Source organism: Theobroma cacao, chromosome 10 (assembly GCF_000208745.1).
Source record: "Theobroma cacao cultivar B97-61/B2 chromosome 10, Criollo_cocoa_genome_V2, whole genome shotgun sequence".
NCBI lineage: Eukaryota > Viridiplantae > Streptophyta > Magnoliopsida > Malvales > Malvaceae > Theobroma > Theobroma cacao.
The window spans coordinates 9,288,006-9,305,358 of record NC_030859.1 but is presented as its reverse complement, the minus strand read 5'-3'; the positions used below and the strand labels follow the sequence as shown (position 1 = coordinate 9,305,358).

The 17,353-nt window shown below is 31.4% G+C and overlaps 1 protein-coding gene across 1 annotated transcript; it reads right to left on the bottom strand.

The window, feature by feature from the left end:
* Positions 15,213-16,737, bottom strand: LOC18586704 (40S ribosomal protein S15a-1). The gene is made up of 4 exons (XM_018128642.1): positions 16,622-16,737; positions 16,070-16,220; positions 15,815-15,975; positions 15,213-15,543 (listed from the first exon to the last, which is right to left on the bottom strand). Exons 2-4 carry the CDS (start codon positions 16,200-16,202, stop codon positions 15,445-15,447), a joined length of 393 nt encoding a protein of 130 aa, XP_017984131.1. The 5' UTR covers positions 16,203-16,220; positions 16,622-16,737; the 3' UTR covers positions 15,213-15,444.

Sequence of the window (17,353 nt, the reverse complement as noted above, 5' to 3'; positions counted from 1 at the left end):
GCCATACATTACAAGCTGAATAAAGTATTAAGGATCCAAGTTGAGTATGAGCTTACATTAGTGGAGAGAGAGGTGAAAAGCAAACTTATGAAATTCTAAGCTAGTTTAAGGTTTGCATGAGCATAAACCTATCTAAAGTGCATGATATTCATTATGAGAGATTACACATACACACGCAAAAATTCATCTGAAAGATGAGCTTACATTTGAAGGAAATGTAAACTTAAACAATATTTATGCTTTACTTGAGTTGGGAAAACAAGACAATTGATGAGGAAATTAAAGGTGATCAATGAATTGGTGTGATCTCTTAGTTGATGTTTTCATCCGAGCTACTTCATTTTCTTTATTTTAGTTTTGCTTGAGGACTAGCAAAAAGCTAAGTTTGGGGGTGCGATAACTCTATTATATAGAGTTATTTAGCTACATTTTGGGATAATAAATAGTCAAGTTCTTATGTTTTGAGTCAAGTTTAGATAGTTTTTATGTTTTTAGTTAATTATTTCAAAGCATGTTGATGTACTTTAATTTTATTATTTTAACTCAAATTCATGTTGAAAGTCTCCATTTAAGTCAATGCTGATTTTGTCTTTGATATTGTATGTTCATATCTGCTTAAAGTTGAATGTTGGTGTACAAGGCAAGGGAGACCAAGTGCATACTCCTACTAAACATCCCATGGTTTTTTGGTCATAACTTGATCTACAAAGTTTCATTTTATGTGATTCTTGAACCATTGCAAATCTGAGAGGCAAACCTACAACTTTCATGTTTACTATTTCACCCAGATCAGCCTTGAGGTTGCATAAAATTGCATTGCAAGATCAGGTACTGCAGCAGACTAGAAGAAGGAAGCACAAGAGTTAGTAACGTCGCGGCCTTGAAGAGCTCAAGGCTGCAATGCCCAAGGGAGAGGCAATGCTTCCATACAAAAACCCAAGACCTCAACACCACAACACCCAAGGAGGAGTGCCATGTCACCTGATGGAAAGCAAGCAAAAAAATATGTAAGTCACGAGCGCCGTGGTACCCATGGAGCAAGGCCGTGGCACTTTGACATGGATTAAGTGATTGTAGCCAATTGGGAATTTATTTTTTAAGGCTTTTTGGAGGCTATAAATATGTGATTTTTAGTAACTGAATAAGGGAGGTTCAAAGAGGCAATGAACACCAGTTTTTGAAAGAAAGGAAAAGGGTTTCAAAAGAGAAATGAGAAGAAATCAAAGGAATAAAGAATCAAGAATCGACAGAGGATTTATTTTTCTTTACTCTTCATTTCTTTCTTGTTATTTTGCCATAGCAATGATCTTTTCTCTTGATTTAATTATGTCTGTTGTAAATATAATGATGAACTAATTTTGTTTTCTAGGATTATGGGATATTTCATTATGTAGTTTAATTATTTGATTTTTTCTTGCTTAGTGTTAATAGAAATCATGTAGTTTATTCAATTCTGCACTTAATGCTTTTCACTACCTAATCACTAGTTGAAATGTAGTAGGTCTCTAAATGGAACTTGACAGAGGGAGTTTAGAATAGACCATAATTTTGAATAGTCTTCGTTCGATTCATTTCGAAGTTAGGTGATAGTTTTGTGCTTAGGATAAACATATACCTAATCACCTTAGGCAGCCACATTAGAACACGAACTTAATTAACTTTTTCTAATTAATCTGTATGTACATATGGGATTAATTTAGAAAAAATACGTGTGCATGATCTCGATAGATGACGTGTACATAATTTGGATTCTAAGTTAGCCATGTACTCCATTAATCTAAGTTAAGGAAATGATTTAAATTAGACAAAATTTTGAAAGACACCATAATCCTAGGTTTTGAATAAATATTTCTTTTAGTGACATTTTGGGCTCCGTTAATTATTTTATTAATCAATTATTTTTAATTTAATTGATTCTTTGAAATCAAAAGCTTGGATGAGATTATTTTGTTAGAAGTTTAGTACTCAATAAAAATAGGTACAAATCTCTATGAAAAATTATACTTGACTTACTTTATATTATTTGTACGACCATGTGCACTTGCGTGTATTAACTCTACCAACAATATATATAAATTTTAAACAAATTCAGTTTGAGAAACAAACTTAAAATTTTACAATTTCAAAACAATAATGAATTTAATGTTAACAAATCCAAATCCAAAATAACATGATTTTTCTTTGATCCAAAATTAATGTGAAACAAATCTAAATTTCTATGGATTTTGTTTAGTAGAAACAAATCTTCATACAAAATAATCTACATCAGTCTCTTCATTCTAAGGTGAAGTTAGAAATTTCTCTTTGAAACTCAACAAAAACAATTTATACTTTATTATAATTATTAATAGTCAAAAACTTTTCAATTAAAATTATCATAAAAATTAAACTAAATTCAAAGAAATAGTAATGTAATCGAAATGTAAATAGTAACACCATTATGTCAAAATATGAATTTATTTTATTAAGTAAAAAATAATATTAAATATTACATATGAATGATTAAATAAAAGTCAAAATCTAACTAATAATTTTTTTTAACAAAATAGAATAAACTTTAAAAAGTTTAAAAAATACTAAAGATAGATAGGAATTTAAAAAAGGAAAGTTACATGTGAACTTGATTTGGTATACAAAAGATGCACCATCTAAATTTTCTTTAATTAATGTATTTTTTATATCTTTAAATAATTAGTGTCAACATATTTATTAATAGGGTGTGTGAAAGTGTGTAGTGAAACAAATGAAGGTTGTGTGGATCCCTCTTTCAGTAGGGTGGTTGAAATTTAATGTGAATGGTGCATACTTGAGTGGCTTTAGTCAAGCTAGAATTGGAGGAGTTTTTGGTAACAATTTAGGTGAGACAAATGCTAAATTTTTTAAGTTGATTGGAATAGGAGAATCTAATTTGGTAGAATTATTAGCAATTCATGAAGGTGGCGTTCGGTAACCTAATCTATTTTATTTTTTTTCTAAGTAAAAACAAAATCATTATTTCAATTTTTTTCTTAGAAAAACAGAAATAAAACATGTTTGGTAATATTTCTATTAGAAGAAACTTTTAAAAATGAAAACATGAAAACATGTTTAGTAATATCATATATTTGTTTTCGTTATATACTAACTTAAAAAAATATAGCAAAATAAAAAACAATTAAACCATATAAATCATCCAATATGCAAAATACCATTCCTGTAATTGTTTTACCAAGTTCAAAACTTACACCAAGAGGTAAGAATACAACCAAAGACATAAGATTTAAAGTAAAAATTTAAAATTAGAATAATGACTTTCAAAATTAACATTTAAACAATCATCTGTCATAGACACTCGCCCAAATCTGAATGGCAATCTCATCTCTCACATGGGCCATTTGGCAAAATCGACTACGAGATTAATCAATGTCAACGGGATTTTGTGAACTGCTATTACCAACATGGCTTTCGCCTTTCGCTATCATGGCTTCATTAGCATAGTGATCAAAAAATTGATCACTTCATCCATTCATTTGAATAAAGTTGTGAACTACACAACATGCAGCTAAAAGATACTTCTGGATCTTCATTGGATATGGAAGCATTTTCTTTATGAGCCTTTAGCACTCTAAAGCATTGCCCTATGACATTACACAACGATGAATGATGATAGCTAAATAGTTCTTCCTTTCCTTGTGGTTCCTAACCAATGCTACGAAAATCATTCAAGTGATATCTCTCTCCATGAATAGGTGCTAAAAACCCTGACATATTCGTGAATATGGAATCAACAGGATAATATTTATTTATTTAAAAGAAAAACCAAAAAATCTCAATGTAATGCTTTATTAGGAAAAAAAATAAATAACACATAACTTTAGATATCTCCTTATGGCAATGGAAATTTATTTTTTGAAAATTTATTTTCTGAATTGTACAGAAAAAAAAGGATTTAAGGTGTGTCTTTGGAAGAGAGTGAGAGAAATAAAGAAAAAAAAAGGAAAGAGAGGTGGTTTGGTGTTGGTCTAATTGGGGATGAGGTGGTTCAACGTGTTGTTTTTGTTTTGAAAATAGAAGCAAAAAATGTAAAACACATTTTTTGTGTTTGTGTTTTTTCCACCAATTTCAAAACGTTTTCAAAATAGAAAAAACAAAAACATGGTTACCAAACATGTTTTTTGTTTGTGTTTTCATAATTCTACAAACAAAAACAATAAAAAAAACAGCAAACATCTACGTTACCAAACGAGGTCAAAGGTTTTCCATTTTCACTTCATGCATTTGAAATAATTTTTCAAAGATCTAGATCGAAAGTGATTGTGTTGTGGTCCAACAATCATGAAGAGGCTCCATGGAAATATAGACAGTTGATCATAAACATGGAAAGATTACAAGAGACATTGAATTGTTAAAAGATTACTCATGTACTAGGTGAGGCTAATGAAGTGGCTAATAATCTTGTTAAGGAGTGGTTGATAATTTTTATCCAACTTAATGAATAATTTTGATTGCTGCCTAAGTGGACTCTAATTAAATGAGATGGTGTAAATTAGAATCAGTTGGATTCTACTCGGATGTAAAGGGATAAATCAAAGTTAGTTGTAGAGTAGGACTTTTATTTCGACAGAGTCATGATTTTTAAAGCATTTAACCTAGATAGGAATTTAACTTGCAGTTTTGGTAAATTGATTTAAATGTGACCTCCACCCCTCAATTTTTAATTTTTTTAGTTTTAAGTTTATAAAATTAAAAATATATAACTTCGCCACCCCTAAATAACTCAAATGAATTGTTTTGGAGTAATGGTAAGGAGCTTAAATTAAATTTTGAAAGACCTAAGTTCAATCCATTCTAGGCCCAAATTTTGAAATTTTTTTCCCATTTTTCCTTTTTTTTCTTTTTTCTTTTTTTATTTGATAAAAAAGAATATGATTAAAATATTTAGAAATTTTCAATAATCTTATCTTACTTTTTCAAATTAAATAGGTACAAAGCCATGATTAATTCAAAAATTAATTTTTACTTCAAGAAAATATCTTGGTAAGACAATGTTGACCTTCTCGTTCCTGACATGTCAACTGTGAATGTCCATAATCCTCATCCAAAAATTTCCAATCCTTTAGAACATGAATCTCTTATTTTAAATCTCACTCTACTAAGTTTACCAATGCTGAACTTAAAGAATTTGATGATTTATCTTTAAAGAGTGATCAAAGATTACATAAGCCCATAAGTGATTACCTAGTAAACCAAAGAGATGTAATACGCAAAACTTATCTTAGGCTTGGTCCATATAAAGGGATTCCACAAAATGGTGTTTATCTAGCAGATGAAAATAATAGTTGACAGTTTGTTTATGCTTGGTTTAAGTTGCATCTTGATTGGTTGAAATATTCTCCAACAAAAGATAGAGGATATTGTCTTCCATGCTTTCTATTTGCTAAGCCATCTAGTCATTTCGTGTCAAGCCCAACTCTATAAAATATTTGCCATGTCATTCATGTGCTTGATAATATGTTTGCATACTTGGAAAGCCTCGAAAAATCGTTAAAAGTCGGTAGTGAACCTAGTAGTACAACTAAGCTGAATTAAACCTTGAACTAGTTCAAATAGAGATTTTAAGATGAAATTGAGAATTTTAAAAACCCAGAATGACTTAATATGGTGATTCGAAGTTCGAGGATTGATTTGGAGTCAAATTGGAATTTTCATGACGTAAGGGCAAAATGGTCATTTTGCCACCCAAGGGCAAAATTGGAATTTTACACCACTCAACACTTGTCATGATAATTGAGATATTTTATGTGGTGGTGAAAGAAAGCTTAGTTGTTAAGTGTTAAACATGGACCAATGGAAAAGTGACAAGTAGCAAGCTTTCATTTCTTTATAATTTACATTAAAAATCAGAACATGACTTTCCCATTTCACTCCCATATGTTCAACCTCACCAAGGAAAAGAGGAAAGAAAGAAAGAACAAAACCTTAGTTAGAAAAATTCAAGAGAAAATTTTGGAATTTCAAGGAATCAAGTGACAAAAGGTGGTGAGTCTTCTAACAAGGGTAAAGACATTGTGCCAGAGGACTAAGAATATGAGTATTTCGAACTCCCGATATCGTGAGTAACCTTATTATCATCTTAATTATCTAAAGTAGTTTTTATTCATTTTTGTGATTTTATAGAAAAATGAGTTTAAATAGTAAATCCTTATGTTTTATAAGTAAAATGTGATTAAATGAAATGAGTTTTATAAATCATTTTGAAATTGAATGATGATTTTAGAAATTGAGTAATTGGAGACTATTTGTTTGTGTTGTAAATTTATGGTTTGAGTTGAATGGCTTATGGTGATATTAGCATGAATGGCTGAATTGAAAATTGTGTTGAAATTGTATGAACTGTTTGTTTTGCCTTGACAGGCTGGGTAGTAATATAATTGCCATGTCATGCTGTCGAAACTTTTATTGATTTGGTGGGATATCGATTAGCTTACTGCAGTGGACGGGTTTCTGTGGACTAGCCTATTAGAGGGGCACGGTAAACCCCGTTATATTTTACCTCAGTACGAGAGGCGCGGAGGGTAACTCTTGAGGTAAAGCTTTAGAGTTCACTACACGCTAAACCACCACGTAAGAGTGAACTCAACCAACGCCAAGGAACGGCTATGCTTTTAAACGTAAAAATGTGTTTTATGCATATATGAACTTTTCTTTAATAGCTTTGGCGGACTCGGTTGGATGCCCCAGCCAAGGTATCCCCAGGAATAAGTTTTGGCACGAGCTAAATTTTTAAGAAATTCATAAGCCATGTTAATTATTTGAGTGAAATGAATTCATTTTGTTTAGTTGAAATGAGTTTGAAACGTTATGAATAATAGTACGATGAACTATTTTAAGTTGTCTCTATTTACTCAGTTTTAGATATTTTAGATGATGTTTGTTTACTCACTGAGTTTATATAAACTCACTACCCTCCTTTCCACTCATTCCAGGCTCAGGATAGTCTATAGATAGTTGATTTTGTCGAGAGCTACAATTGGATTTGCATCCTAAAAAATCGTAAGTTCGCAGCCTTTGTTACTTTTGGTCATTCGGGGGGGGCCACATGTCATTGTAAATTAAATTACACACTCTGGCTCACTGTGTTACTGTATGTATGAATTTTATTTTGTTTTTACGCTACAAAAATTATTTACGGATATCTCTATAAATATTGTTTCATAAGAAAATGGAATATTTTATTTAATATTTTTGTTTTATTCTAAAGCTATCATTTCACTTTAAATGAATGTTTTAGACATCTAAACTTATTTTTGGTTATGAATATGTATCTTTCACTCATATACTACATTTTTATATGGTTTCAAAATTTTTGAGAAAAAATGACCAAAATACCCCTGTGAGACGAAATTTTTTTTTATTGTTTTGGTTTGAAAATAGCTTATAATCTTTTTAAAATATGATATTAGCAACTGTTGCTTGCAGGGGAGGTGAGAAAACTGATATTAAAGCCTTGCAGGGTTTCGATTGGCATTCCGAGTAATGAATGTCTATCAGGACATCGCGATTGTTGTCACGGGCTCGAGGAGAGTACTGGGTCATGACATTTCGGATCAACTACTTTTATGGTTGAGCATTTTTGACATTGGAGAAAAGTCAACATGAGGAATGATTGTCCTTTCCTAAACCATGAAGGAAAGCTTCCAAATTCTACACATAAGAAAGCTAAGGAGTGTTGTTGTGATTTAATGAATGCATTTCAGAATATGTTGGTGTATTTTCAAAATCAAAGGTTATATCACACAATGAAAAGCTATTTTAGCTCAAAGGTTATGTCACACAAAGTGACATAGTGTGTCTATTGGATTATAGGTAGGTTTTCATGTGAACGGTTATGTCTCTTGGTAAAATGATATCTAAAAGTTATGAGACAAATTGAAAAGACACCATAGCTCAAAAGTTAAATATAGAAAGTTATTATTTCAAATTATAACTCAAAGATTATATTTTATGGAATGAATAATTGTCTTTGCATACGATGATTATTGAAACAATACCTTTATCTAAAAGTTGTGTCTAGCAAAATGTAAATATGCCTTTTAGACAAAATGGTGCCTTAATGAAAGGGTTGTGTCCTTGAAGAAGAGACACTTATAAGCCTATATAAAGGGCTTGTTGCCAACCATTTTGACACATCAAAATCAAAAACAAAACGAGTGCAGAAATATCAAAAGCAAGAAAAGTGTTGTGTTCTATTAACATAAACACTTAAGTTCCCATCAACTACAAAAGCGTCCAAATTCCTTAAAATCTACTTGCTGCAGAAAGTAGGCTCTAAGGCCAAACAACTTTGCAAACTCTCAGGTGTATCTGGCGGTCTACTCTCGTAAAGTGCAAAACGAAGTTAGACATTGGCTTCATTGTATCCTTAAGGCTATTCGCATTATTCCCTTTTGCATACCGAGTTGTGGAGGTGAAATAAGTCTTAAAGATAGCGTCCATTGAAAGGCTCACCTTGAAGTTAATTTTGTCTGTTCTTGAATTCCATCTAAACCCCATTTGAATCAATAGAATATTTAGAAGGTTGTTGGCAATCAAAAGTCCGAAAAACTTTTGAAAAATCGATTACAACTCAAAGTTTCAATTGATGCTGCTAAGTTGTGGGCGTTTCAAGGTATTGCTTTAAAGCTCACAATGAACGTAAGGATTCAATTAATCGTGGCAATTTTATTGAAATCATAAAATAGATTGCTTCTAACAGTGAGGAAGTAGCTTCAGTTGTCTTGGATAATGCCCTTCAAAATGCCTCTTATATATCTCTTGTGATTCAAAAAGAGATTTTGGCCCTTTATGCAAGCAAAATCCAAAGTTTCATTCGAGAAGAAATTGGTGATTCAAAATTTTGTATTCTTGTAGATGAATCATGAGATGATGCAAAAAGAGAGCAAATCGCTATTGTCGTAAGATTTGTTGATAAAGAAGGCTTCATTCTAGAGAGGTTTTTTTATTTAGTTCATGCGGAGAAACCTAATGCTTCTACTTTGCAGGAGAAAATTTGTAGTGTGCATGCTTTTCATAATCTTAGCATCCAAAATATCTAAGGGCAAGGATATGTTGGACCTAATAATGTCACAACCCGGAACTCCTATCCAGCCCCGTGATAATCGTCGCGACGTCCCGATAAACATTCATTACCTAGAATGTCAATCGAAACCTCACAAGGCTTAACATCAGTTTTTCTCGCTTTCCCTATGAGTATTAGTCACTAAAATTATGTTTTGAGAGATTATAAACTATTTCCAAATCAAAACAATAGAAAAACAATTTTTTTCTCACAGGGGCATTTTGGTCATTTTTCCTCAAAAATCTCGAAAGCCGCTAAAAATGTAGTATGCTGGTGCAAAACACATATTTCATAATCAAAAATAAATTTGGATGTCTAAAACATTCGTTTAAAATGAAATCATGACTATTAGAATAAAATAAAAATATTGAATAAAATATTCAATTTTCTCATAAAACAATATTTTTAGAACACTGCATAAATAATTTTTACAGCGTAAAAGCAAAATAAATTCATATATATCGTAACACAGTAAGCCAGAGTATTTAATTTAATTTACAGTATCAAGTGGGCCATCGAACAACCAAAAGTAAGAAAAATTGTGAACCTACAGTTTAGAGGATGCAAATCCAATGGTGGTCTTCGATAAAATCAGATACTAGTGAATGGGTGAAAAGGAGGGTGGTGAGATTATATAATCCCAGTGAGTAAACAGATACCATCTAAAATATCTAAAGCCGAGCAAATGGAGACAGATAAAACAGTTTAATATACTATAATTCATTACCTTTCAACTCATTTCAATCAAATAAAATCAATTCATATAAATTGAGTAATCATCATGGTTTATGAATCTCTTAAAACTTTGACTCGTGCCAAAAATCATTTTCATACCTAGTTATCAAGGATGCCTTGATCGAGGGCTATCCCAACCGAGTCCGCCAAGGCTATTAAAAAGTTATGTAAGCATAAATCATGTTTTTATTTTAAAAACATACCGTTCCTTGGCGTTAGCGAAGTTCATCATCACGAGGTGGTTTGGCGTGAAGTGAACTCTAAAGTTATACCTCGGGAGTTACCCTACTTGCCTCTCCAATCAAGGTAAAATATGACCAGGTTCCGTGCCCCTCTAATAGGCTGGTCCACAAAACCAGCACATTGCAACAAACTAAACCCACCATACAATAAAAATTCAACAGCATGATATGGCAATTTTATCATTATCCAGCCTATCAAGGCAAACAATAGTTTATACATTTCAACACAAATACCAATTCAGCCATTCATGCCAATATTGTCATAAGCCAATCAATTATAACCATAAATTCACAATACATCACATGGTCTCCAATTACTCTATTTGCAAAGCCATCATTTAATTTTAAAATAATTTTATGAAATCATTTTATTTAAACCCATTTTGTTTATAAAACCTAAAAATTTACCATTTAAACTCATCCATAAAATCACAAAATCGGATAAAAATCACTCTAGATAATTAAGACGATAGTAAGGTTACTCACAATGTTTAGAGTGCGGATTTTCGAAGTACTCTGACTATTGGTCCTCGGATGCAATTTCCTTGTCTTTATTGGAGGACTCACCACCTTGACATAGTACAAAATCGAGAAACGTACTACATTGGTACTAAATCGAAATTAAACTAATTTAGACTACTAATGCATGATATGGAATGCAAAATGCACGGGTAACCATCTAAACCCGGTATTGGCCTAATTTGTCTTATCACCCGATTAATTGGCCAACGCGTCCAATTTAGCTCCAAATTGCTCCATTTCTTTTCCAATACCTTAATTCACCAAACATAAGTCAAATAACCTAAAATTTGGAAAAACCATCTTCACTTTTCTTCTTAGAATTTTCAGTCAATAATGGTGCATTAACACCGTGATTTTTCCTACTACTTTTTCACACCATAATTCATCATTTTTTAACCAATTCTCTTAACATAAAAAATCAAATTCATCCTCACTCAATACAAGGTAGGTTCAGCCATTGATGGGTGATGGGGAAAATGAATTCTTTTCTTGTTGTTTTGCTTCTAGACATGGTAAACTAACTAAAAACACTAACATAACTTGAAATCAAATCAATCCAACATCATTCTCTCTCCATACCCATTCGGCTAGCCATGAATTCACCATTGAAACATGAAATTTAACCATGAAAAATAAGGAGAAATGCTTAAGGAAAATAGATTTCAAGTTTAAATTAAGAAATCCTACCTTTTTCCACTTGTTTTCCTTGATTTTCCACACTTTTTCTCTTGAAATTCTCCACCTAAGGTTTGTTCTTTGTTTGTTTCCCTCTTTTCCTTGCTTGGCCAAATATTTGGAGAGAAGTGAGAGGTTTATAGGCTGATTTTTAAAGGAAATAATAAAATATTTTAAGCTTGACAAGTGTCATTTTATTATTGGTCCATTTTTAAAACTTTAAAAATTTAAACTTTTTATCTCCACCACATATATTTTCACTTATCCATAACATAAAAAGTCAATGGATGAATTCTATGAGCATGACAAGTGTTGGGTGTGTAAAATTACCATTTTGCCCTTAGGGTGGCAAAATGACTATTTTGCCCCAATCCTCGGAAAACACCAAAATTAAAATTCTTCACTTCTCAAACTCAAATTATACCCCAAATGATCAATCTTACTTTAAAATTTCATCTAACTCTCACATCTTAACCTCGGGTGGCGAAATGACCATTTTGCCCCCGGATCATGAAAATTCCAATTTGACTCCAAATCGATTCTCGAACTCCAAATCACCATCTTAAGTCATTCTGAGGTTTTAAAATTCTCAATTTCATCTTAAAATCTCTATTTAAACTAATTCGAAGCTTAAATCAACTTAGTTGTACCATTTGGTACATTGTCGTCTTTTAACGATTTCTGAGGTACCTAAGTAAGCAAATATGCATTCTTATGTAAGAATGACATAATAAACATATTGAAGAGTCAGGCTTGACAAATAATATGTGAGGTGAATGGATTGCGAGCATTATTTTTGAAAAATTGCCCATTTGCTTATTACATTCATTGTTTTGCTCATCGACCACAAGTAATATTGGTAGTGGCATGCAAAAATGTTATTCCCGTTGACCATTTTTTCTCCCATTTGGCTCCATTATTAATGTTGTTGATTCCTTTGCAAAAAGAAAGGATCATTTGCAAATTGCTCATGCAATTGAGATTGTAGTGTTGGTTTCTACTAATGAGCTTGAAATTGGAAAAGGAAGAAATCAAGTTGGCTCATTAAAAAGGGTGGGTGATACACGGTGGGGCTCTCATTTGAGGTCTCTTTATAGCTTACTTGATTTGTGGAATCCGACTCTCAAAGTTCTAAGTGAGATAATTAATAAAGTGGCACCTCATCCCAAAGGGCCTCAATTGATGGAGCTTATGATTTGATGACCACATTTGAATTTGTTTTATTCTGCATCTTATGATAGAGATTTTGGAAAAGGCAGATAATTTATATGGACTTCTTCAACGTAAATTACAAGCAATTGTTAACGCAATGAATTTTTTTTTTTGAAGGGCATTAATGCAATGAATTTAGTAACTACAACAATGAAAGTTATCCAAACCTTTAGAGATAATGGGTGGGATGTTTTGTTCCAAGAAGTCAAGTCTTTTTGTGAGAAACATGAGATAAAAATTCCTTGTATGAATTGTCCTCGTCAATCAAGTAGAGGTCGAGTACTGAAAGGTGAGCAAATTCTGATGATGCATCATTATAGGATTGATTTATTCATTGGTACTATAGATTAAGTGCTACAGGATATGAATAGTAGATTTAAAAAAGATACAATGGAGTTGCTTGTTCTCAGCTCATCTTTGGATCCTAAAGATGGATTTAAATTATTCAAGATTAATGACATCTGCAAGCTTGCTCAAAAGTTCTATCTTGATGACTTCACTCATCAAGAAAAACTGCATATGAAATATGAATTGGAGCATTTTGAACTTGATATTAGGCGAGATCTATGTTTGCAAAGTGTTTCAAATCTTTCAGAGCTATGCCAGTTAATGTCAAAGATAGAAAAATCAGTTGTATATCCTCTCCTAGATCATTTCGTTCGACTTATATTAACTCTTCTAATTTCTACAGCAATTACAGAACGTGCATTTTTAGCCATGAAAATTGTAAAGACGAGGTTGCATAATAAGATGGAAGATGATTTTATCGCCATTTCACTTATCCTTTACGTTGAGAAAGAGTTTGCCAAGACCATTGACATGGATTTAATCATCAATGAATTTGAAAGTATGAAAGCACGCCGAATATAGCTTACTATGCCTAATGTGAAAATCTAATGTTAATTTTTTTGCTGTTTTATGTCTATTTATTTTGATGAATCCAAAAATTTATATTTAAATTGCTAATAAAAATTTATGTTATAACTTAGTTTTATTTCAGAAACTATTAATTTTTTACTACGAACCGAAGTATTGACTCGATCTATGACTTTGAATGATTACTCTTCACTCTTCATACAAAATCTTGAATCCGCCACCAAGGACAGTGGTGATATTTATGTGAATGGGGTTCGGACATTCTGCTATTGTGTGGTCAGATAGTATTAATGTGCCAGATCTCTTTTAATTAAGTTGAATTGAGACCCTCTGTTTTATTCATCTGGTACATGGTGCGATGCGGACAGACTAATTTTCGCCTGATGTCAAAGCTCGGACATCCGTCTATGCGCTGTCGGCTACGGGTTAATTAGATGACAAATTATTTTAGTTGTAATTCCTGTCTTCATTTTAAGTTCCTCTAATGCCAATGAGATGTGAAATCTAATGATAGCTTTGTTAAGCTAAGGTACATATTGGGTAATTGAAATTGAATTTATCTGAATCGAAACTTATTGTTCATCACCTGAAGGGCACATGCATATTTTTTTTCTCTTTATTTTTCAAGTACAATAACAGCTTAATTGATGAATCAGATATTTTCAAGTGGTTATCATTTAGCTTAATTGATGAACGAAATTTTGTGTTCCAACTACCTTTGGTTATCAGTAATAAAAATTTATGCATATAGACTTCATAATTTTCTATAATTTTCGTTTCTAGCTCTTCCAAAGCTTTAATGTTTCATTCCTCGTCATTTAGGCTTTGGTATTGCATGTTTATAACATGACAGATCTGACCCATTTGCTGTTATCTATTGTTTCAGATTTGTCACACTTACTTTTAAATTGTAGTTACAATCTTTAGAAATTAGAGTCAAATTATACAATTAATTCTTATACTCTAATAAATTTAATTTTTATACAATAATTTATAAAAATTGATTTTTTGTAATTTTTAAAATTGACAATATTAATCCAATCATTAATAATGTTAATATTTTTTTATTTTTTTCATTGACATTATATTTAATTATGATGTTACATTATTGTTAATATGATATTTAATTGTATTAATGTAACACTAGATCTGATGATGTAACATTAAATTTAATGATATAAAATCCAAAAATGATATAACGATTATGTATGTAAACAATAATCATAACATCATTCTTTGAATGCCACATTAATACAATCTAATATCATGTCACCATAGATGAAAAACTTTTAACATTACTAATGCAAAGATTGACATTGTTAATTTCAAAAAAAGGTATAGAAACTCACTTTTTATGAATTATTATACAAAAATTAAATCCATACACCAGTTGCATAATTTTACCAATTTCTATAGCTGGCTGCAAAACTTAAAACATACTGATACATAAAATCAACTGCATATGCTTTGACACCATCAGAACCTTGCATTTCATCCTATACTTGCTATCAGAAATATATGCAGTTTTCTTATGACAGAAAAACCTTCATTGCCCAGAGGCAGCTCTTACACCATACAAGTAGCAACCAATCATAACCAGTACACTATAATGCCCCATTAGGAGAAACTCAGGCCTCAAATGCAAAAAACATAACCAGAAAAGGGTTAATCAACCTGTCACCATGGAGTTCATCCGAGTAACTATTTCCTAGAGAATGGATTTGATTCTCAACTCTCCAGCTCACAATAAATTAATTCTATATATTATGAAACGTAACAATCACAACACCAATATCATAAACAACCCAAAATATTTACCTTCATCCAAATAAAATTTTGTGAAAAGGCAGGAAATAGAAATTAGTTAGCAGAAACTTCCAAATCAAAAGCTCTTCCAACTGTTTGATGACAAATGCAAAGTACTATTACTGATGAAAAACCCGATCAATTCATAATCTCAAACATATGGTAAACAAAACATAAAGTATAATCCCCAAAATACAAAATAAGAATTCTACCAACACTGATAGAGGATAACTACCAAGGTCTACAAAAGACAAATTAAAATTTTTTCAGAAATTTGTCTCAATAGAAAAAGCCAAGTACTTTCCCACCAACATTCTTTCTTCTGGCTTCTTCATGGTCCATGATTCCAGCAGATGTGGTGAGCACAATATATCCAAACTGCAATAAGAAAACACATAAAACTTACAACATAGCACTCTCATTTCAATTGAATAAACCTTCCCCGAACTAATGAAAATACGAACAAGACATGCCACTCAATAAAGAGGCAAAATAATGATTCGTAAATCAAAATTTGTTTCCACCTTCAAATGCATTCTGTTTCTTTCTTCCATCAGATTTCTTACAAAAACATTTCCATTAAAGAAATGAAACATCTTATGAAAACATTATACACAGATTTAAAATACCAAGAAGTTTCTAAGCTAACCTGTCTTGAAGGAAGTAACCTAGCAGTCCAACCCTCAATCTCTTTGACTCCTACATCAAAACGAGGACTGATCACACCGCACTTATTCAGCCTTCCATTCAGTTCAACCACAATTTTACCAGCTCTGTGATCGTCGACATACTCAAACTCTCCAATGTAACCTGTAAAGCAAATAAAAAAAGTTAACATATCAGCGTCTTCATATTACATTAGATCAAATTAACACTTGAAAAAGGGAAGAAATTATGGTCAAACCATGCTTCTGCATGACCAAAAGGAACTTGATGATCACTTTTGAGGAAGGCCTGATCATGACCTGTCGTTTGCCTCTCTTCTCCGCATTGTACATGCTTTTGAGTGCATCATTCAAGACGCTGACCCTCACCATCCTTCCAAATACAAGCTGCTGCTTATTTTACATTAAATAAGTGAGAAACAAGGGCTTATTTATAGTTTATAAAAAATCACAAACAATTCAAATATCATGACTATAAAAAAGAAGATCATCCTTGCATTCGTTTCTAGCAAACACTAATTTCCTCCCTGTGCCAAACCATCTTATTCGAATGAATACATAAAAGCAAAAGAATTACATTCCAATCAAAACCCAAAATTTTATGCTAACCTAACATATTGCCTGTATGTTAAGGGAACCAAACCTTTTGAAACATCAGAATTAAGAAACGATTGATTCTTAACTTGCCGAGAAGCCCAAGATCAAGAAAAAAACATTCAATGAAACACAACGAAGAAGTTTGAAGTTCTAATCCTTGGATAAGAGATGAAAAAGAAACGAGCGTTTCTTACCTGAAAGCAAAAATGGCAGCCGTGTCTGGGTTGCTCGAGGAGAGAAGAAAAGGCGAAACTAGTTAGGGTTTCGGAGTTTTATTTGGTTTTTAAGGAAACAATTCATTTAGGGCTTGGGATTTGTGGGCCTTTAAAATCCCAATTACCCTCTTCGGCCCCAGAATAAAATAGAGATGTTTTTAATTTTTTTAATATTAACCCTCTTGGGATTTATGCTTAGTTAGGAAAAATAGAATAGTCATTCTTTCTTTATTTTTATTGTTGAGATAAATCTATATTTGATTTAATAAAATAGTTATTTTTCAGAATAACCATTTCAAGAGAAACCTGAATAGCCATTACTAAGGTCTCTCTTGGTAATAGCTATTCCAAATTATTGAGAATAAAAAAAGAAACTGATTAGACAAATATATATTTTTATAATATAAAAAATTACCTTATAAAAAAAATACTAAACCTATTTTTCTCTCTCTCTTCCTCACTCATTCTCTCTCTAAAGCACAAAAGACACAAAATTTTTTTACTTTATTTTCAAAAAAAGGGAAATGAAAATATTTAAATATTATTTAATATATTAATATTATTTCACTATAATAAATATTATAAAGCATGTTACTTAATATTATTATTTGAATATAATAAATGTAATAAAGAATATTATTTAGCATTATTTAAATTTAATGAAGAATATATTTTATCTTTTAATATTAAATATTATTAATTATAATAAAA